General features: G+C 26.5%; 1 protein-coding gene, 2 long non-coding RNA genes and 1 other non-coding gene across 4 annotated transcripts; 2 read left to right on the forward strand and 2 right to left on the reverse strand.

Moving 5' to 3' along the window:
* Positions 1-8,340: 8,340 nt before the first annotated feature.
* On the forward strand, positions 8,341-9,716 carry LOC135928521 (uncharacterized). The gene is made up of 3 exons (XR_010572369.1): positions 8,341-8,577; positions 8,886-9,040; positions 9,614-9,716. It is a non-coding gene; the product is annotated as an uncharacterized LOC135928521 (long non-coding RNA).
* A 371-nt stretch (positions 9,717-10,087) lies between these two features.
* On the reverse strand, positions 10,088-11,310 carry LOC135928497 (uncharacterized). Its single transcript, XR_010572356.1, has 3 exons — positions 11,161-11,310; positions 10,679-10,881; positions 10,088-10,590 (listed from the first exon to the last, which is right to left on the reverse strand). It is a non-coding gene; the product is annotated as an uncharacterized LOC135928497 (long non-coding RNA).
* Positions 11,311-12,357: 1,047 nt separating this feature from the next.
* Positions 12,358-13,218, forward strand: LOC135927967 (ubiquitin-fold modifier 1-like). Its single transcript, XM_065464256.1, has 5 exons — positions 12,358-12,444; positions 12,488-12,544; positions 12,651-12,708; positions 12,764-12,836; positions 13,058-13,218. Coding segments are annotated over exons 1-5 (252 nt in total). The 5' UTR covers positions 12,358-12,442; the 3' UTR covers positions 13,120-13,218.
* A 9,413-nt stretch (positions 13,219-22,631) lies between these two features.
* Positions 22,632-22,750, reverse strand: LOC135929241 (5S ribosomal RNA). Its single transcript, XR_010572545.1, has one exon. It is a non-coding gene; the product is annotated as a 5S ribosomal RNA (ribosomal RNA).
* Between the last annotated feature and the right edge of the window lie 621 nt (positions 22,751-23,371).

Consider the following 23,371-nt stretch of genomic DNA (forward strand, 5'->3'; position numbering starts at 1 on the left):
AAATATAAAAAAAATAACTTGTCCATCATATAATCATGATAATTCATAATATGGTCTTCAATATAAAAAAAAATTACACTAATACATTCAAATATAAAAAAAAATATAGAACATGCAAATTTATTTAGGTGGGTGTAGTAATACCAACTACTAATTATAAACAATACGACCACTGATTTATATTTTAATTTATTTTTGATATCAAATTTTTATTTATTATTTTTCGAATGTTCGATTCTGTTTTAATATACAATATACATAAATAATCATTTATTAATTTATTACATTTCCTTCAAACAATTTAAAGTTAGATTTCTTCAATAAACCTCTTTGTAGGTTTACGGTTTCTTGATGAGCAACGTGATGTGGTATTTGTATTTGTGTTTGTATTTGCTTCATTCACTGGCACAACCATTTCTGTAACTTCCAAAGAACTTTCATGATTTGGGATAACTAAACGATTTCTTAACTGATCTGCATGCTTCCGTAATGTTTTCCCGGAAGATTCAACAATATAAGAATAAAGTCCTATTCTTTCTTTAATTACTCCCTCTCTCCAACCATTGATATTTTCATTATTTAACCATATAGGTTGTGAGATTTCAAATTCTCTTTCCTTTGAATGTAAATCATGATGAAGGCTTTGTTTATCATTAGCCCTTACTATTTCGTGTTCGGCATTTGGTCGGATCCAATCCAGACTTGTTTTCAATTGCCTCCCAAACATAATTTTAGCAGGAGATCTCCCTGTGGAACTATGCTCTCCCAATCGGTAGGTTGTTAAAACCTGTGTCATAGCTTCTTCGGGATCGCTAATTGAATCTCTCGTTGCATAATACCGACCTTTCAAAGTTCGTACTGTACGTTCAGCTAATCCGTTAGTTTTTGGATGATAGGGTGCTGAACGTATATGACGTATGTTATTTAAATCACAATACCTACGGAATTCCCCAGATAAGAATTGTGGTCCATTGTCTGACACAATGTACTTGGGTATTCCAAACCTAGCAAACCATTTTTTTAGTCGTTTTATCATAGCATCAGCAGAGGTATTTTGCATTAGATCAACTTCTAACCATTTGGAATAGGAATCGACACCTATTAGCCAGTATCGCGAATCTACTGGTCCAGCAAAATCAATATGGATTCGCTCCCAAGGTTCCTTTCCAACAGTCCAAGAATATAGAGGTACTTCTTGAATACTAGGTCTATTTTTCTGGCATCCAGAACATATTTTGATAAAATTTTCTATATCAACATCACATCTGGGCCACCAGCAGTACAATCTAAAAATAGATTTCATTGCATTTTCCCCAGGATGTCCCCGGTGAATCATTCCTAACACTGCATTTCTTAATTTATTAGGAATAACCAATCTCCCATTCCATTCTATAATATCACGATCGACAGAAAGCTCTTCCCGTCGATTATAAAAATTAACTATTTCTTTATCTTTATAACGATCAAAGTTTCGCCAACTTTGCTGAATATGTATGGCTACTTTTTTTAATATTAAATCTTGCTTCGACTCTTTTCGTAGAATATTTTCTGACAATTGCATATCATCCAAATTAATACTTCGAATATCCAAAGCATGTTTAGAATCTTGATTCTCTTCCGAAATTTCTTGGTGTTTATTAATCAAATCTCGAATTCTAGAATCTAGTGTTATGCAACATTTTTCTTTTTCAATATTGTTGACCAAATTGCGTACTTGTTTAATCATAACCTGACGAGGCATTTCTAAATTGAATATAATCCATGGTAATCCGAAAAGAGGCACCCCAGTTGTATTCATTATTACCACTGGTAGAGTCCTTGTCTGTGATCCAATCCTAACATTGACTTGGGTCTCGCCCTTGACGTCTAACGGATGATCACCATATGCAGTCAATGGACTGGTTGGCCTAATTTTTGGTCGCCCAATACTTGTCCATATATCAATTCCTATCAATGACGCTTGTGCACCAGTGTCAAAATCAAATTCAAGATCTAACCCATTTATCTCTGCAGTTAGTTTTGCTCGATTCTCTCGATTTTGTTGAATCTTCCAAATATTATGAATAGAATCACTTGATGACACTCTTATATAATTTAAATTCTTTGATTTACAGCAAACTGCAAAATGACCAATTTTTTTACATTTATTACATGCCGCATTTGTAGCTGGACATCTCACTTCTCGGTTATGAATAAAACCACATTTATAACATTTAAGTTTATTATAATCTTTATCATTATTATATTTGTATTTATTATTCTCTTTATCAAATGTATTATTATACTTGACTTTATTATAGCCTTTATCAATTGTAGTCGTCGATTTTATTGGATGTTTATAATTATTATCATTATCATTATCATTTCTTTTGTTATTAACATTTATCTTATTAACAACTGGCATATTTTTATTTGCCATTTCTTTATCTGCTCGCTCAGAAGCTAATGCCAGATCAAGAATAAATTGAAAAGTCAGTACATTATTATCTCTATCAAGACCGTCGGGATATAGAGCTCTAAGATCTCTTTCCAATCCCGGTATTTCCATGCCAACCATAAACTGATCACGTAAACGCTCGTAAATATCATTAAGATAATGACAACGCTTGCCAATTGTTTTAATTTTATCTGCAAATTCAGTTATGGTTTCAGTTGTTCTCCGTAATCTAACGAAATCAAATCTAGAAGCAAAAGCTGTTGACGTCGGTTTAAATAGTTTAAAACATATTGACTTAATTTCCTTAAAAGATAAAGTTTCGATCGAATCAGGATAACAAAAACGGTCCACCAACTCAATATTCTTATTGCCAAAAAATGTTAAAAATATATCTTTATATTGACATTCAGATGGGCTTACGTTTTTTAACCGAAAACTGGCTTCATTGAGAAAAATATCTGTGGATAGAAGTATCCAACTCGAATTTATCAAATTTAATCGTAGATAAATCCGCTATTTTTTTTTTGAATCTCCATTTAAGGAATTATTTTCTCCATTTAAGGAATTATTATCTCCATTTAAGGAATTATTTTCTCCATTTATCGTCGCCATTTGTAGTAATACCAACTACTAATTATAAACAATACGACCACTGATTTATATTTTAATTTATTTTTGATATCAAATTTTTATTTATTATTTTTCGAATGTTCGATTCTGTTTTAATATACAATATACATAAATAATCATTTATTAATTTATTACAGTGGGGTCTCACCAACTTCAATCAGTCACAATTGCTTATATCTTAAAAACTACTCTACCGAAATATATGAAATTTAGAATATAGATTCTAAGATATATTTGATGAAGCTACTGAATAATCCAGATCATAATATTTAACCGTTTTTATGAAATATGATTTCTAGCATGCCTGTGGTTTCATATACACCACCCAGCGTCTACATGAGCGGGAGGGGTAGGAACAATTCGCATCCTATTTTTTTGAGGGGGATAGGGGGCAGGTTGCGTTAATGGGGGTAAGATAAATTTTTTGGGGGTTATCTATTAAATTTTGAGATGAAATAAGATAAAATTTATTGCTGTAAAAATTAATACTTTTATCATAGAATTATTATAATACAATTCATCGACCAAATATATATTGCAAACAATCATTCACATTGTTTTCCAAATAAAACTTTCTAAAAGGTTTAGATATTTCAGCAAGCTCATAATGACATAGTAATTAATTCATTGTAAATAATGGAGGTTTTAATTGAATTTGACACGGCCGCCGAAGGCGATAATTTTTTTAGGGGGGGGTGGTAGGCAAAGGTTTTTAAAGGGGTTTGCATCTAGTGAAAATCCTGTCATGTAGACGCTGACCAGAGTATTGATGTGTTAAATAAGTAACAGTATATATTTACGCCAAATATTAAGAGTTTACCACCGAACATTACATTTAAACAATATCTGTTACCTAAAAGATAAACCTTGCATATAAAAAACCTTATTTTAACGCAGATATGACATAAATATTTTATAGAGTATGTTATTTTTTAAATTAATTTGATGTTTAAAATAATATGAGTGGATAATATCTATTTTATAATATATTTAAATAGATTGAGAGCTAGATGATCGTTCCTATGGAGTCAGCGCCGCTGAAAAAAATGTTAAAAACATGTCATTATTGTCGATTGTTATCGCTCTTCATTCTCCAATCAGTACTGTTTTTATTAGCTTTATGTTTAAGTAGGTAACATGATTAATATGTTTTTTTAAATTTATTTTACTTTTTATTATCCTGAGTTTTTTAGAATCAGAAACCCGTTAAAATATTTTATTTTAATAATTGTAAATAATTAAAATAAAAAAATTATAAGTAACTTTTTGCTTTATGCTAAAAAGGCTAATATAAAAATAGCAAAAAAAGGTATTTAAGAATAATAAAGAGAAAGGGGATCCAATTTCAACACCATTGAAAAATACCAAAAAGTAATAGCAAGAAGAAAAGAGGAGTTTATTTAAAAAATATGAGGAGAATTTATCATAATTAATAATGCCCCCCCCCCACCCAGGATCTTACTTAGATGCCAGTATTACTAATACTTTAATAAATATCAATTGAATATCAAAATTTTAAATATCTGTGTTGTCCAAAACTATAATAAAGCTAATGTCATGAATGTTCATTTATATGGGCTATAAGATAAGGTTCCAAAGGAAAAGGATTATGAATGCTTTATAATCATTGTCAATATGTTTATCCTTAACAGCATCTAGAATATTTTACAATATTTTAGTAACTATTCTTACTGTTATATTATAGGAATTATATTTTGGTTGTTGAATAGTAATATGTTTTAATTTATGTAACGCACATTCATTTAATTCTGTTTATTCATATTATATTTTTATTTTAGTTTTACTTTTCGTTTTATGACTTAAACTTTTAAATTTATATTCTAATTTTGGTTTGTAAAAAATATAAAAATAGAAGATTAAAAAAGTAATAAAATGAACATTTTAAAACATTCTTTATTTTAGTGTTCCGAGGACTTCTTTATTCATGATGCCCCGGCTCTGGGTGGTGGACTTGAATGAGATGACCAATGCCTAACCTAATGATATGACCAAGAACCAAAAATATTCCCTAGCACGTTCTTTCAAGCTTCTTTCTTCATGGTGCCCCGGCTCTGGGTGGTGGACTGGAATATGATGACCAACACCTAATCTAATGTGACGACCTAGTAAGAACTGATATTGAAGTTGGACGATAGGCTATGAATTCTATATAGTGTAACCAATGATGATTTACAAATAATTCTAAAATCCACGTAAGAAGAAAAGTTATTATAAACTAGTAGAAAACCCGTCAAAAATGACAGGGAATGAGATTTTTATTCATTTTTTTACGATAGATGTCATGCCAGGTTCAAGCTCACAATATTAGGAAGCATCCAAGATCTTATAATTATAAAAAAGTTTATCAAGCCCAGCTCAACCCTTAATAATTTGTAAAAGATATTCCAAAGTAGGTGCAAGCTAATATTAATTTTGAGGTTCCAAACCCAGTCCTACCCATTATAATTTTGAAAATTTTTTCCAGCCTCGGAGATAGTTAAATTTTTAATATCATCACATGAACAGGAATTATCTGATTTAACAATTAGTCTAATATGGAAGAAAAAAAACATGTAAATTCCGTATTAAGGGAAACTGGGAAGGCCTGGGCAACCACTTATTAGAGAATCACGACAAATAAAATAAAAATAATCGACTCTTATACTTTTTTGTAATATGATCAAATAAAATTATATTTAAAAAAATATGTTGTTTATTATATAAGGTTATTGTTGTTATTCAGATGATTTTAATGTATGTCTTGCATTTCTGAAATTATTTGTCAAAGAATTTTATAAGGGATATATATTTTTTTATGCTAAGTAAAAAAAATGCTGTCTATTTAAATTACAAAAATGCCATTAAACACTAATGAAACTTATATGCAAATTATTCATATAAGTATTTTTTTTATTGACATAAATTTAGGATAATTCTTTTAAAAAATAATGAGGAATATTTATTATGTATTTGATAAAATTAAGAGCAAATCCTTGTTGACATTTTAATTTTTGATGGAAAAAGTGACAAAATAAATCTGGGCGGTCGTCTGGAGAGGAAATAATTAATGTATAATTTTATATCATTTAGGGTTGTAGATGAAAGTAATGACGGATTACCAAAGCAGTGTACAAAACACAATACGTCCTGATAAAGATGTATGCCAATGCCTTGAGATACTGGTAAAAGAAGAACGCAAAACGATATTTATGTCAATGTCAGCATTGGTATCCCCCTCTAAAATAGAATCATGAACGACAATGTTAACTAAACCATAAAACGGTCATAAGTATTGTTATAAAGGAAGCGACAGAACTACTGCATATTTTTCCATTAATAAAGTTGATGAAATTGGCTGTACTGTACATTCAAGTTTGAACACGCAAAACGATATTTCTGTCAATGTCAGCATTGGTATCCCCTTCTAAAATAGAATCATGAATGACAATGTTAACTCAACCATAAAACGGTCGTAAGTATTGTTATAAAGGCCACGACAGAAATACTGCATATTTTTCCATTAATAAAGTTGAAGAAATTGGCCGTACTGTACATTCAAGTTTGAAAATTCCTCTAAATATTCATGAAAGTTTCTCAGAGAATCGGATAAAGTAATATTTATATTAACTTCTAGTGAAGTGAATGAATGTACAGAATTAAATGTTTATATTTGTTAAAAAATAGGCGGAGGTGGCATAGGGATTGTGGTAGTGGTGATAGAAATATCATTTGGAGAAATGGGTGAAAATAAAATAAACATAGATATAAAACATAAGATAAAAAAAAACAAAATAAATCTCCAGATGAGTTCATTTCATACGTAGTTCTTTATTATTTTGTCTACCAGTAACTCAAGAACGGGTAAGGCGTTTGTTTAATCGTCATTATTTTGCTTATCTTTATTAATAGATTCATCATGTTTTGTAGTAATGTGAGGGATTAGGGTTAGCCTAGACAAATAAAGAAATCAGCCAAAAATATAAATAAACTATTGTTGAAATTAAACAAACATTAAAATAATGTAAAACCGGTAGATGGGTCAATATTAGATGCATATTTCTAGTAGTTGGAAGGCTATCATTAAAAAAAATTTTGGGGGACTTATCAAGCCTATTATGATATTCTATAAGTTAAAAAATAATATGATGAATGTAATGTTATTAAGATTAAGGTTAATTAATTGTTAGGTAATTAAAAAATAAGATTAAAAAAGGGGGTAAAAAGAAGGTATAAATTATTATATTATAAAAATAATAAAAATTAAATTAAAGGAATTGATAAGATTTTGAGAAATAGTGGTTAATAGATAATAGAGATAGAAAGAAAAGAGATAATAAAATTTAGTGATAAATAAATTCATTAAGGGAGGGGAAAAAAATAAAGAAAGAGTTATTTATAAGGATTGGAGATTATAAATAAGTTAGGATAAGGATATTTAAATATTTGAATATACTTGATTATCTTCTTAATTATTGGTTATGAAAGAAAAATATGAGTATAAAAAATTGTAATGTAAGTACTGACAAAAATTGTGAGTATGTTCAAAATAAATATACAAGTTGAGTATCTTGTAGAGAATTTATTAATGTGTAATTGATAATATGAGATGAAAATTGATAAGGTAATCTAAAAAATAAAGAAAGGATTAAATGAAATATTAGCCTGAATCTTTTTATTCACATCATTTATTTCATTCATATTTAGAAAGTTGAGGGAATATTGTTTATATCAATTCAAAGACGATTTTTCAAATCTCTCAATCCATGTTAGGTATGTGTACACCATCAATTCTCGAAATTCCATTCATCTATTTTTATAAAATAAATAAATAAAATCAACAAATAAAAAAAATAAAAATATATACGTACCGATGACATGACGTCACGATGACGTAGTGAGGATATCGTAAAATTATAATATAGATTAAAATTATATGCCGAGATTATGATATAAATTATCTTATTAAAATAACTTAAATGTAAATCAATCATAATGGACATATTTGAATACATAAAAAGGAAATATTTACTTAATAATGAATTAACATTTGAATTTCTTAGTAAAATGCCAATTGATATTTTTCATAATTTTGATTTCTTGAATTATGACAATTGTGGAAATTAACTGAATTACCTTATGAATAAATTATTAATATATTTTTTCTTTCAAATTGGCGAATGATATATTATTAAAAATTGATTGACATTGAGACCATAAATATTACCAAAAGTGTTTATTATGACATCTTCACCTTGGCTGCTTTCATAGTGGAGACGGATCCGATTTTTACATCCGTTCCGTCAAAAGTCAATCTCATTAAAAATGATATATACGTTCATAGTGCGTCCGTTCCGATACCTTCCGTCTTGAAAACGGATCCGGCAAATTTTGAAGTCAAAACATTTTGACTTTTTGATCCGGCAAATTTTATAAAGCGTTATAACGTTACTTATAATTTTTTTATAGTTATAAATTATGGATAAATCTAGGTTTACAATTTGGTGAATCAGGTATTAAAACTTTATAAATATAACATAGAATTTTTTAAATAGTTAGGTGATGAGTTAAATTTTACTCTTCCATTTGTCTTCTCTATTTGTAACATACCTTGTTAAAAAACTAAGCTTATTTATCATAACTAAATAGAATTTTATTTTAATTCTAATATTCAAACATCATAATACATATATACATTAAACTAATAGAATTTTTTGAATTAATTATAATAGCATTTTATCATAACTATTCCATTTATCTTCTCTTTTACTCTACCTTGTTAAAAATAACTAAATATAATTTTTTATTTCTAATAATTTAGCTTGTTCATGTTAAAAATGAAAATTAATGTGTTAGATTTAATTGAAGCTGTAAGAGGATCTAAATTTATATATGATAAATTTGATGAAAGTTACAAGGATTCACGCAAAAAATCAGAATTTTGGATAAATTTAGACCTACAATTTGGTGAATCAGGTATTAAAACTTTATAAATATAACATAAATTTTTTTGAATATATTTTATTAATTAAATTGAACACTTTCAATAATTATATATATATTTAGAATTGATCAAACAATATGATCATTCATTACCTCTGTTTTATATTTTTTAGGTGATGAGTTAAATTTATTGTATTAATATATCTCATCTAAGTATTAAGATAAAAAGATTAAGCTTACTATTTAATTCTTAAATTTGGTATTACAATGTTAATCAATATCTTTGAAAAATTATTTAGGAGCAAACTTAATTTTTTTAATTAAATTAAATACTATCAATAATTGAGCAAACAATATGATCATTCATTACCTCTGTTTTATATTTTTAGGTGATTTTGCTAAATTTATTGTATTAATATATCTCATCTAAGTATTTAGATAAAAAGATTAAGCTTACTATTTAATTCTTAAATTTGGTATTACAATGTTAATCAATATCTTTGAAAAATTATTTAGGAGCAAACTTAATTTTTTAAATTAAATTAAATACTATCAATAATTGAGCAAACAATATGATCATTCATTACCTTTGTTTTATATTTTTAGGTGATTTTGCTAAATTTATAGATGAAGAATTGTCATCTTTACCACAGGATCACAAAGATAAAGTGAAAATGAACATTATGCAAATGATTTTTTTATATAAAAGTCAATTAAAAAAATAAATTATATATTTTTTAATATTTATATTTTTAAATAAATATATTATAATTGTTAAACATATTATAATTTTTTTATTACAAAATAATAAATATTTGCTTTGTGCTTTTTAAACTTAGCCTGACCTATAATTATATCATTTTAAGTACCATATCAGGAAAGGTTTGATAAAAATAAATTTGATTAGTCAAGGCTTACTAAGTAGGCAAGATATTTACACTCAGGATCCTTTTCTTATATAAGCTTCTTTAAAAAAATGTCACATTCAAAAATCAGTAGTAATACAGACCTCAGTATCAATTTCTAATAAATCTTATTACCCATTCACCAAGTATTTAAATTTAATAAAATAGCTGATAATATTTATTTACATGTATAAATTTTTTTTAAGAATATATTAAACAAAAACATGGGAAATTGGTACAAAATAATTATTTTATGAACAAGTTCTTGTATTTTTATAAAAAGAAAATATATACCAAAAAAATATAAAGAAATTTAATACATATAAAATCAAAATATTGAAAAAATAAATATTAATTTAATATATTAGTTTGCCAGGGCAAATGTCTATTATTAAAATAATTGCTAAATAAGTTTCTTATATTTTTATTTTTATCAGAACTATTTTTAATACTCTGTTGGTTCCATAAAGGATAATTTGAACCAACAAGATCAAAACTTATTATATTTAAATTTTCTTTCATTTTGGCTTCCATAAGTGCCAACATCTATAACCATAAATTTGCCATTATGATCCACCAATGCTTGAAGGATTATTGAAAATCCATGCTTGTAATTATAAAATTGGGTTCAAGAATATGGAGACTTTTTTGTTTTACAATGTTTCCCATCAATGGCACCTTATAAAATATTAACATAATAATATAGTATGAAATAATAAAATAAAAAATATAATTATCTTTTGTTTGATATAAATAAAATTTAAACCTATACAGTTTGGGAAGTTCCACCTTTCATCAAAGCCCTTAGCAACTTCCTCAAACATCTCCAATGTTGGGACCTTCATATGGATGGGTTGAATAATATCCCATATAGCTTTTGTATTTTCTCCTATTATTAGTTTTATAGTTGATACCCCAAGTTTATGAGAATATGACAAGGTGACATATGAATTACCAGTTGCTAGGTATCTAGATCAAATGAAGTATCAAGAAATTAGCATAAAAATGATTTTTAAATGCCTAATTATTATAATATTATTAAATGTTATATTAATTATTGTAAATATTCATTCTTATTATATGTAATATTAGGGTTATATCTCAATATTAATTATAAAATTAATTTAATATATATATATATATAATAAACTAATTTTAATAAATTTATATAGTTTTCTTTTTTGTAATTTTATTTTTAATAAGATCTATTTTTTAAAGTGAAAATACTATATATAAAAATATACTCACTTTTTTCATACACATGTAATTATAAAACTTGAGGTCATCTATAAGTAATTTTGGCAGCAAAGTAAAATATGCTCCCTCCTTCCTCCTTTTCGAATTAACTATATTTTTTTCTTTCTTGAATAAGAGATCATATATCATATATAATTTAAATAAAGAATATTGGTTCATTTTAAAAAATAAAATAATGTCTAATCTGTTTTAAGTTGAAACGTTAAAAAAAAATCACTATGAAAGCCTTGTCGGACGCCGTCAAATCAGATGTTTTGACGTGAAATCGGATCCGTCTCCACTATGAAAGCAGCCTAAATCTTACTAATTCACATTAGCTTGTAAGAAGATGTCATGACTGATTCAAAAATAACCTGTAACATCAAAACACCACCCACCTGAATACAAAACATTACCTCATTCCACATGTTTCACTTTCTCTCTTCAGAAACTCTATACTCCCACAATATTCCAGATATCCGCTTTGAAATCACTTGCAGTTGATTGCTATGCAGAACATGTATAGTTTTAGCATACCATTTATAAAACTTTAATTTAACACGATAAATAATATCGCAATACATAATTCTCTCACCACATTAATGTATGTCATATCCACATAATTCGCAGATCACACTAGTATATATCAATAAGGTTATAATCAATATCCCTGCCATATTTCACTTCTTTTTATTATATCAATTGCTCTTCTTCTGTCAAACACTAGAACCTTATTCTGATCCATTGTCCCCCATTTTGTTTTATCCTTTTCCTTCATCTCATCATTGTCTATCTTCCCACAGTTCGCATAGCTTGTATTATATCCGGATGTGTATTATATCCTTCACATATAGCTTGTATTAGCACCTCAATATCGATTCATCTTTAATATCGGGGTTCCTCAAGCCAAATACATATCATTTAAATGTCAAATTCAAATAAGAAATATTTAAAAACCATATCCTGGATGGCTACCACCATATATTTATCCCCTAATTACATCTATAATTACACCTCAAACATCAATTATTTAAGCAAATCATCACTCCGCCTTCATCACTAATAGACAATAATTTAAAGAATATAGATTTTTCTAAGTAATAATATTTTAGGTTTTTCATAATGCAAGTTATTAGAATTTTTGAAGATATCGCCAAAAATATTTCTAAAATTATTAAAAGCAGCTGATTAATTATTTTTTGGACACCCTAAAAAACGGCTATTATTTAGCATAAAATATTGTCTCATACGATCATATTGCCCACGATTGTGAAATCTTTTACTAGATGTTATTATGTATAGATAAATTAACTAAATTTATAATATAATATTAATCTAGGTCAAAGGTTACATTTAAAATTACCTTGACATCAGATCCTAAATTGCCATACAAAGTGTAAATTATGAATACTTTTGATTATTTTGAATCATATTTTTTATATCGTTATCAAACATAAAATATTCCAAATTGAACATAATAAATGATTTTTAACTTATTTTAGATTAAGTGTTCCCGAAAATACCCCTTTCATACAAGTTATCAAATATGCAGCTGAAGAAGTTTGCTTTTTTATAATATTGCTTTTTTATAATTATATAAAAAATATATAATTAGTTTAAGATTGATCCTAACACAAGTGCAATCATAAGTAATGATGGAATTGGAATAACACCATCTTCTACTGCAGGTAATTATTAAAAGATTTCCAAAATCTAAGAAATAGTATGAATTTTTTTAAAATAGTAATCAGTTTATTTTAGATACACCTAACAAAATATACAAATCTAAATGTGCAATCATTTTCTTAATTTTGTTCATAATATTTTGTAAAATTTTCCTGAGATTTATTATTGCAATTTTTATAATATAGTTATTTATATTTTATTTATTTCTATATATATTTAATAGGAACTATATTTCTCAAATATGGATCTGAATTGCGAATCATTCCACGAGATAGAGTTGGCTAGGCTATTTATGAATTTTCTCATTAATTTATTTTAATACATGTTGGCAATTTGTTAAAATTTTTTGAGAAACAATAAAAAAACTTGCATGTTTAATATTAACCTTCATTTATTTCAATCATAATAACAGTTACATTGATTATAAGTTGAATAGATATATTTTTATTAAAGCATGTTACTGAATTTATATGGGAATTGGTTACAAAACAAATAAATTTTACATGCCAGGTCTTCCTAGCCCATTAAATAAACCATGCCTCACAATCAGTTTACCCCATATCAGCCATTATATGCTATCCCAAATTTTCTAGTTATTTGATTTTGGGCATTCCATGTCAAATCTATCAAAAAAGGCATCTATATTTATATGGCTGTGTCCAAAATGCTTTGAAAAAACCTTAAAATATAAATTTTTGCAAATTTAAAAAATTATAAAACATGTCCAAAATTTTACATTAATTTTTGGAAAAAAAAATAGAATAAAATACAAAAAATAATTAATATTACTTATTAGTTTTTTCATAAAAATTACCCAATAAATATATTTTGAATAAATCAAAGTTGTTAAAGTATATCTAGATACAAAAATGTCATATCTGTTTCTATATACACTTTTATAAAAGTATCTATTTTATTAAAAGTCAAATTATTGTCATATAATTAAAACAAATATATAAATGGTGAATTCCAAATCAATTTTGTCATGTTGGTTCTTCTAAAAGATTTTGTCTCAAATGGGAATATTGAATGCCTCAATAACTGTTGGATTGGGGAACATTTTGTTTCCGTGGAAATGGTTAATACTATTAATTCCAGCATACCTAACTTGAGTTGCAAGCATTATTCCAGGCAAAATGTCTTCCATATTATACAAAAGATATGTGACAAATTTATTAAACGATACTCTATCATTTATATTGAATGAGATAGGTGGCATTATTGATTTCGAGAATAATATCATTCAAGTAATAATATAGAAGTTAGAAATCATTGAGAGACAAAATTTCAGGCCTCCACATGACCTAGCTCAGGTAAATTTGTACCCAGTTATAACTTTTTATAAGGTTACCCAGTCAGATTTTTAAAATCCAGGCCCGATCCGGCTCAGTTTTTAAATATAAGGCCTTGAACTTTAAAAGAAACAATTATTTAACAATAATGGGGAGTGGAAAAACTATATACTTTATGGATTATAACATTTATAAAATCAAGAAATTAAACAATATGCCTAATACATTGCATTATGTCTTATCTTTTTTCAATGATGATTTGAGAAATAGACATAGCCATAAAGTGGCAAGGAGAACAACCCTCACCCCTTCCCCAGAAAATCTACCTGTTCTCATAAATAGCATTTAAGCTAATAAAAAATTTTACCCTGCACACCCCCAACTATAGATTTGAAAATCCTGGCCTGGGCCTATTTAAAAATAATAATTTGGGCCTAATAATTTTTTTAAAAAAATCAATTTTAAAATTCTTGACAATATTTTTTTATTTTTGTAGGATATTTTTCTTTTACAATTAAAATTATATTAATTTTTCTTTAAATAAATTTACGCTGGGCTGATTATTATTTCATTTAGGTTCTGTTTTGGGACAAATTTAAACAAAAGTTTGGGATAGGGCCGAACAACTATTTATAACAAATTTCGGGATGGAATTTAACAATGAGGCCTGTTGAAGATCGTGATAATCCGTAACCTAAGGAATAAACAAATATGTAGAATTAAAGATGGGAGAGATATAAATATATATAAAAAATTTATTTAAATAAAATTTAATCATTTTTTTTTCAGTTAACTCTGAGAGGTCATGTGATTAAAAATTAAATTTCTTAATTAGGCCATAATCGCAGATCACTAACATCACTCCCTTCCCTTCAATGTAAACACTATATCACAATAAAGATAATTTGTAAAAGTTAACTATTTAAAATATCGGTGATACTTCATATTTTAAAACTCAAAATTATTTTTTATAAATTCTAATATAGCCAAATCTACAATAAGTTGACTTAAATGTCTCCAATAGGATTTTAGGAGGAAAACCCCACCTAATAGTGCTTCCCTCCCGCAAGATACTGTTTACGCTTATGATCTGACCATGTTTTCAGAATTAAGATTAAATATGAGCAAATAAAAACTTAACCATAATGTGGATTGTAGTAATCTTTATTTCCAAAAATAATAAAAAATCTGACAGGGCCCGTTAATTTTTTTTTGCTAGGTCTAAAAAAAAATCAAATATTAGCCTGGCTAGGCATTTGCAAATTTCTACTTCAAAGACTAGTGATGTTAAACAGCCCAGGTCAAAACATTTCGGCCATCTATGAGCAAAATCTCCAGGCTTATATTCAAGTCTTTACTTTATTTTTGTGAATATATACATTTCTTTATCCTTTCTCTATGATGTACATATACTAATAGATTAGCGATTCAATAAATGCATTTAAAAGTGGCTATGCTATAGAGGACAGCTGTAGCGCCATATTAAATGACATTAATGTGCGTTCATATAATGATAAATAAAGACAATTAGTAGACGTGCAAAGCTACACAAAATGGCGCTACAACTGACTCCGTGTGTACATGTTTAATTAATGAATTGCTATAGTAGACTTGTGAAAATTGACCAGTATTTTTGTTATCCATCCATTTATAATTTTCAAACAAAATAGGATACAAAAGTGAATATTATAAATATTTTCCATCTCCTGATATATTTTAAAATTTTATTTGTGATATATTTTACAAATATCTATTTATGGTAATTTTTTTAATAAAAATTCCGCATAATTTTATCGAACTTAATTGCCCCGCATTTTAAAAAGGATATTTCATTATAGCACCGAGAACCGGTTAAATATTACCTATTTTCTAGTGTTGTTTCCAAAGCCTAAAAACGACTGAATCAAATTTTAATCAAAATATTACTCAGAGATTTCGCCAAAAGATGGCAGCTAGCTCTATTCTGACTTAAGGCGTAGGTGGATTTATTTTACTAAAATAAATCGAGATTTAAGCAATAATACTATTTTCCTTGTATATAATGATAGTCTTATTTAAAAAAAAAAAAATTTTAAATATTTTGATCATAGGTTTACAAAATTGTCTAATTACTTAATCAAACAATTTTGATTTAAAATATACTAGAAAAACATCGGTACTAAATAACATTCTCATCATACTTATAATTAGAGGTCTATTTTATTCTTTATTAAAATCTATTTTCGTTTTCAAATAAATTGCAAAACACTATAATATTATTATTTACACTTTATTCTGTATAATTTATTAAATATATATTTTTTAATACTTATGGATAAAATATTAATAATTAAATGAATTTTTTTAAATTTAATTCATTGTATTTTTCGACGATCTTTACATCAGGTTTTATCTTTATGCCTATTAAATATAACGAAAATTGGGCATAATTCAAGATAATATATATTATACAAAAGAGTTTTATATTACCGATTACGTAGAGTTTGATGGAACAACACCTATCCGAAAGATTAATATAATCTGCCAATTCCTACATAGTATCCATTCTACACAATTCGCCCTCGTCATCTATAATTTAGAATAAAATCTCTCTTTTTTACAAAAAATATAAATAATATTGGCTAAAACCTTTTAAATTGATAGATTTAATAGTAACTGTTTCGTATTTCACTTTATCTCGAACAGTTTCACAAGTATAATTTTGATCTGTATCCATATTAAGAATTCTAATAAAATTTTCGCCACTATCCAATTTGTAATAAACTTTAAATTTGCTAATCATAATATTTCCCTTGCAAAATAATGAATTTGAAGAATCAATAAAAAATTATTAAAAATTAGAGTTTTTATATAAAATTCTTAAAATTAAATCGAGAATTACATGATCATGGCTGATTAATTAAATTAATATATAAAAACAGTTGTATGGAAACAACAACGTTTTATTTTTTTTCCATCAAATAAGGTAATTATTTTTTGTAATACATTGCCTGAAAATTACAGTGTTGTAAATATTTTTTAAAAAAGCAACGCGTTCACGTTCGTTCAAAATTTTATTATAAATTTTTTTTTTAAATTAAATTTATATAAATAAATATCTTATATTTTTTTTAACACCAAAATATATTTAGCTATGTTTAAAAATAATATAGTTTTATTTTGATAAATATAATTATAAATACTAAAATAATAGTTGTTTTTCAAAATTTTTATCTGATAGACAGGAATGCTTGGCAATAAATAGGGCATTAGCTATCCTAAAAACGCGCTCTACAGGGGAAGATGAGGGGATTGCGGTATTATACTTAATAAGCAACTTTTTTAACGAGGGGAAATGAAAAACATTTATTGTTTTGTCCTTTGCTTTAAAAAATTGAGATAAGTTATCCTCCCCTAATCCATCCTCTACTTACTCGTTTTATATTAAATATTTTTATTAAAATCAGAAACCCGCAGTGACACCATTTGTACGGCCCGACCCGGGTTTTTTTTTCAAAAATTTTTCCGGCCCGGCCCGGATTATTTTATATAAAAAATTTTCAGGCCCAGCCCGGATTTTTTAAAAATATATTTTATTTATTTTTGATTTTTACAACTAATAATTGCGATTTCAAATATTTGTTTTTAAATATACGGCCCGGCTCGGATATTTTTTTCAAAAAAATTTTCAAGTCCGGCCCGGGTAACTAGTTAAAATATTAAATTTATCATTTATAGATAGCATTATTATATTGTAAATAAAAATATAAAATCTTAGGTATAGTAGATTCAAAGAAAACATTTTTATATTAAAACTTTTATATATCATAAAAGTTAATTATTTCTACAATATATATATATATATATATATATATATATTTATTTATACTTTAAATCGTGTTCAACAAAAAATATAAAATCCTTGATTAAAATAATAGTGATTAGATTATAATTTAAAAAAATGACATTAAAAATGAATTGTAAATGTAAATGATATCAACCATTTTCAACCTATGTATATAATATATAAAATTTAATGATTTTAGTTAGAACAATCTAAAATAAATGAACTGTCTGGTTAGTTATAACATATTATATTATATAATATAAAATAATTAATATTAAAATCAAATGTCGTTTTAAATTGGAACTTGAAGATTTTGACACTGATATAATACTTTTGTGGCACTATTGAATTAGTTCCTTCAATATAGGATGTTATTATAAAATATTTATCATATTTGGGCCACGGTAATGTTATTTCATCTGATTTTGAATTTTCAACAGATGATGATGTTGAAAAAAAAATCCATGCTTATGCTAACCTATTAAATTGAAATATAAACAATAACTAATTAATAAACTAACAATGGCTTGTTAAAAAATTGAAATGTAAAAAAGGAAAAACAGCTGATTAAAAAATATAAGACTCTTTTCTTAAAAAATTCGGATTAATATTAAATTTTTCAAATAAATAAAAAGTGTTTTAAAATTTAACTTAAATTCAAACGCGTTATTCAAAAAAAAACGAACTTCGTTCACGAACGCGTTCATTTAGAGCACACTGCAGTGTTGTGATGATTTAATGAAACACGATGACGATTAAATTAAAACCCTTAAAAAATAATTAATATGCGATCGTGTGGCGATTTGTGTATTTTATCGTGGCCATTAGTTGAAGATTTTTAAAATATTAATTTAAAATATAATATTTTTTTAAATTTAACAAATATTTTTTTACCCCTTTTTATAAATTATAATAAATTTCTCCGAGATCATAATTTCATATACAAGAACCATGGCTTTTTTTAAAAAAAGATCATGAGCTTCTTATTAATCATACGTGTTATAATAGTAAGAAATTGGAGGGAAATGCAGCAATCTTATAGAGTAAGATGCTCAAAGTGATCAAGCAGCTATTCTATATGTAAGGAGAACAGGAAGAAAATCTTTTTGTCATTTTATATATGTGTGAATATTCTTATTTTCCTATTAAACATATATGTCAAATTTTAGCAAATTAATTAAATTTTTAATTGTTATAAATTTATATATAACTAAATTTGTTTCCCTATATTATATATCTATATTATAATTGGTTATATATTTTGTTTTTTTCAAATAAATTGCTTAATTACCTAGTATTTGATTTAATACTCCTAACTTGGAGTGAATAAAAATTATATTCATTTTATTTGATCATTCTACCTGCCTAAATTAACCTTTAATGCGTGATTTGTTTAACAAGGATTTGTATCTATTTTTGTTAAAAAAAATATTAATGCTGTTATTTAGCCTTATCCCTTGTCCAACTTGGTCAGTTTTATTGTGTCACTTCTGCAAGGTTTTTAGCAATTTTTGTGAAATATTATTTTATCTATACAAGAGGTCGGTAATAGGTGGGGTTTTAACCCAAAAATTATACTGGTGAGCGCCGAATGGCTAAATATTTTTTAAACATTGAACGGATGAGTGAGCGAGAGATATATAAAATAATAGCTTGGCAATTGGCGAGTGATTTGAAAATTTTTGGACGAGAGCAGAACAGACTATAGGCCTGTCGTTGACAGAGTTTTTTTAGCCCGCTCGCTTTTACTTTAGGCGGGGTGGACCGGTGAATTATTTTTAAAAACTGAGCTGGTGGGTTAATTTGAATTCATTAATAAAATAATTTTTAAACATTGAGTCAGGGGGTTAAACAAAATTTTTTGCTAAATGGGACATTAAAAAAATCATAGGCGAGAGGGTGTTAGACGTGCTATAATCCCCGTTTTAGGTTGCACAGTCCAGTTAACTAGATTTTTTTTCCCCGCAGAAAAAAACATGACTAGATGTCCTCTCAAATGATTGGAATTCTAAAATCCATTAAAATGTCATAAGTTATAAAATAATTCCAATAAATTTATATACAAAATCATCTAAAAATTTTATTCATTATTTTATCAAATTTCTCATTATTTATTTCCCCCTATTTAGCGAAATTTAAAAAAATTGACACTGATTGTTGAAACTTCAAAAAATATTGTAAATATTCTAAAAAAAACTATTCTGGATATAATGAATATTTCCTAATGTGAATATAAAATGCTAGTAATTTTTGTAAAAAATTAGGCATAATAATAGAATTTAATGAAATCGACGAAATAATTATGGCAAAAGGCTCGTTTTGCCACCTATACTGCATAATGAGTTGAAAGAGGACAAAATATTTTTATAACTATGAGGTGCCACAAATAGATCAGAAAGGAATAAAGTATAGGAAGCTCAGAAAATGATCGACATGCATATTATGATAGAGAAAATTCATAAAGGGCGTATTTATGAAATGGTTATTATTTGTTTCTGCAATTATTATTAGTCGAGGCATATATAAAAAATAGTTCGATATCCGAGGCAAAAAGCATAATTTTAATAGTAATTTTAAATACTTCCAAATTATCCCATTATAAAAATGGATTATTTTTTTTAAATTTTAATATAACATCAAATCTATAAAAATGATGTATTTTGTTATTTAAATTCACTTTCAAATAGTGAGCGCATTTTTAGCTTAATAAATACATCATCAAAAAAATTGTTCTTATTAATTAGAAGCAGTAATTTACCATAGAAATTTAAATTGACAAAAAACGCTTAATTTTAAAATATGAATACGTTAGTCCCGGATATTTCATGCTTTTTTGACAATTTAATCTATCATCGCAAACTGACTTTAGAATATGGCTGGTCTGGAAGGCGCCATAATGAACGGCCTTACGGTTAAAACTCTACCCACTGCAAACCTCCAATCTTTACTACACATTCAAATTGATTAGTTTTATCAATTTATTACTTATTTAAGGTTTTTAATAATTTTAGTGAATAAAAATTATTATGTCATTCCTTATTACTTGTCAAAAATGACCAAATTTTGATAATATAGTCATATTTTTTGAAATACCATTATTTGCATAAGAATTTCTTATATTTTATGTAATTGTTAAATTACATTTTTTTTAAATAGAGTTTTTATACGATAAAATTTTTAATATATTCTGTTTAAAATATCTACATTTTGAAATTTATTTTAAATAATAAAAAAAAATACATGATTAAATAAAGGAATATTATTTATGCTAAAATAAATCCATGATATTCTCTAAAATTTTGTTATATGCAAATAATTTTAACATAGCCTAAGATATAAGGAATTGAGTGTTCATAAAAAAGGGAGGTTTAAAAAAAATTTTGATCCACCCCTCTTGAGATAAATAATTTCAAAAGCTACCACCAAAGCTAGGTGGTATAGGTATCCAATCCCCCAATATCCCTGAGCATTTCAGCCTTTTTATACTCAGTTGTCAAATTTCGATACGCACTTGGAGACTTGGATACTAGCCACCCACATCATAAGGCAGTACTAGACCTCTGAAGCAAAAATGCCCCAAACCGCTCATATCCAATTTTTATAAGACAAAGAGACTGGAATTTACCATTGATACGGCATTGCGTCTAATACTTACAGTTCAAAGCTGTTCAAAGAAAACCTCCATAGTTCTCCACCTAAATCCAACCCCAATTATACATAATGACAACAATACGACTCTTTTGCCAGATCAAATACATTGGATATGAATGGTTAGAAACTATACCTAGTTTTAATCTAGGCTTGTTACTTACCAACGAAGAACTCAGAATAGCTATAGGTCTTAGTTTAGGTTGCGAAATCGTAACGCCTACATCATGTGTCCTATAAGAAACTCACATCGATTGTCTTAGACACACCCTGTCGTTTTCTAAAGGTAGATTACCTAGGCATTATAACATCAATTCAACCATCAATAGAACCTTGAAATATACAAATATTCATTCTATGCTAGAACCCTCTGGCCTCAGCCCTGATAAAAAAAATCAGACCGGATGGTATGACGCTAGTCCCTTGAACCAAGGTTTAACCCTCGCTTGGGATTACACGTGTGTTTATCGTTTTGCCAGATCTTTTTCTGCCAATTCCATCAAGAAGGCGGAAAACACACAAAAAAAAATATAGTTACCTTAATAATTTGTTCCGGTAGTCTCAGACACCTGTGGATCATTTGGACCCCAAGCCCTAAAATTATTCAAAACAATAGAGCAAAGGTTACGTTTAATCACAGGTGACCAAAAAAAGGCTTTTACCTCCGACAAAGAATCAATCGAAATCTGTCGATCCAATTACTTATTCATACACGGCCCCGCTGATCATACTTAATTATATTTTATTTTTTCAAATTATTTTTTAATTTCCCTTATTTTAATTATATATTTTTTATATAGATTATAGATACAGTATGTTAATTATAATTTTAATTTTCTTTTAAATAGTATTCTTCACATCATCATTTTATTTTTATAACTGTGCATTGAAGATTTTTAAAATAAAAAATATCATTACTGCAAAAGAAATAAATAAAAAGACACGAATTAAAATAAAATTAAATACAAAAATTGGTGCGATAAAATAATTAAAATTAAATACAAAAATTGGTACGATAAATAATTAAAAAAAGATTACGACACCTGGGATTCCCAGGCGGTCACCCATCCAAGTACTAACCAGGCTCAACGTTGCTTAACTTCGGTGTTCGAAAGGGAACCGGTGCTTTCAACGTGATATGGTCGTAATCGAAATTTATAGTTTTAAAATGTTTATATATGTAGACCATATTATTTTAAAGTAAAGTCTTTATGAATTACTATACTATATATTATAATTATCTTTTGGTTATAAAAAATTTATATTAAAAAACATTTTTTAATCTTTACATTAAAATTACTATTTAATATAATGAATAAAATCTTGTCAGAGTTATGATATATATAAATATATTAAAATAAAATGTAAAATAAAAATTGTCTTAACAATTTAAAAAAGACAAATATGAGAACTATATTATAAAAAATCATATTAGGGGGAGGTCAAAATAAAACTCAAGCTCAATAAACTATTTCAGTTTGATAAAATTTAATTGCTTAAACAATATCTTTGTTTATAATAAAATTATTAAACACATTTTTTTATCCTATCTCTTGCTAATTAAATATAAAAATATCGTTATATATAAATATATTTTAGTTTTTTGCCTCATGGCGTTATCTAAAACATCTTAGATTTATTTATAGTATTATATCTCTTTACAATTTACATTTGTACTATTTTTATTTTAAAAAATATTATTTACGCCATCTAGCATATAAATAAATGTTATATTTAAATTAAATATATAAATTAAAGGTGATATTACAAA

The sequence above is a fragment of the Gordionus sp. m RMFG-2023 genome, chromosome 4 (genome assembly GCF_954871325.1).
Source record: "Gordionus sp. m RMFG-2023 chromosome 4, tfGorSpeb1-WG-v2, whole genome shotgun sequence".
NCBI classification, from domain to species: domain Eukaryota; kingdom Metazoa; phylum Nematomorpha; class Gordioida; order Chordodea; family Parachordodidae; genus Gordionus; species Gordionus sp. m RMFG-2023.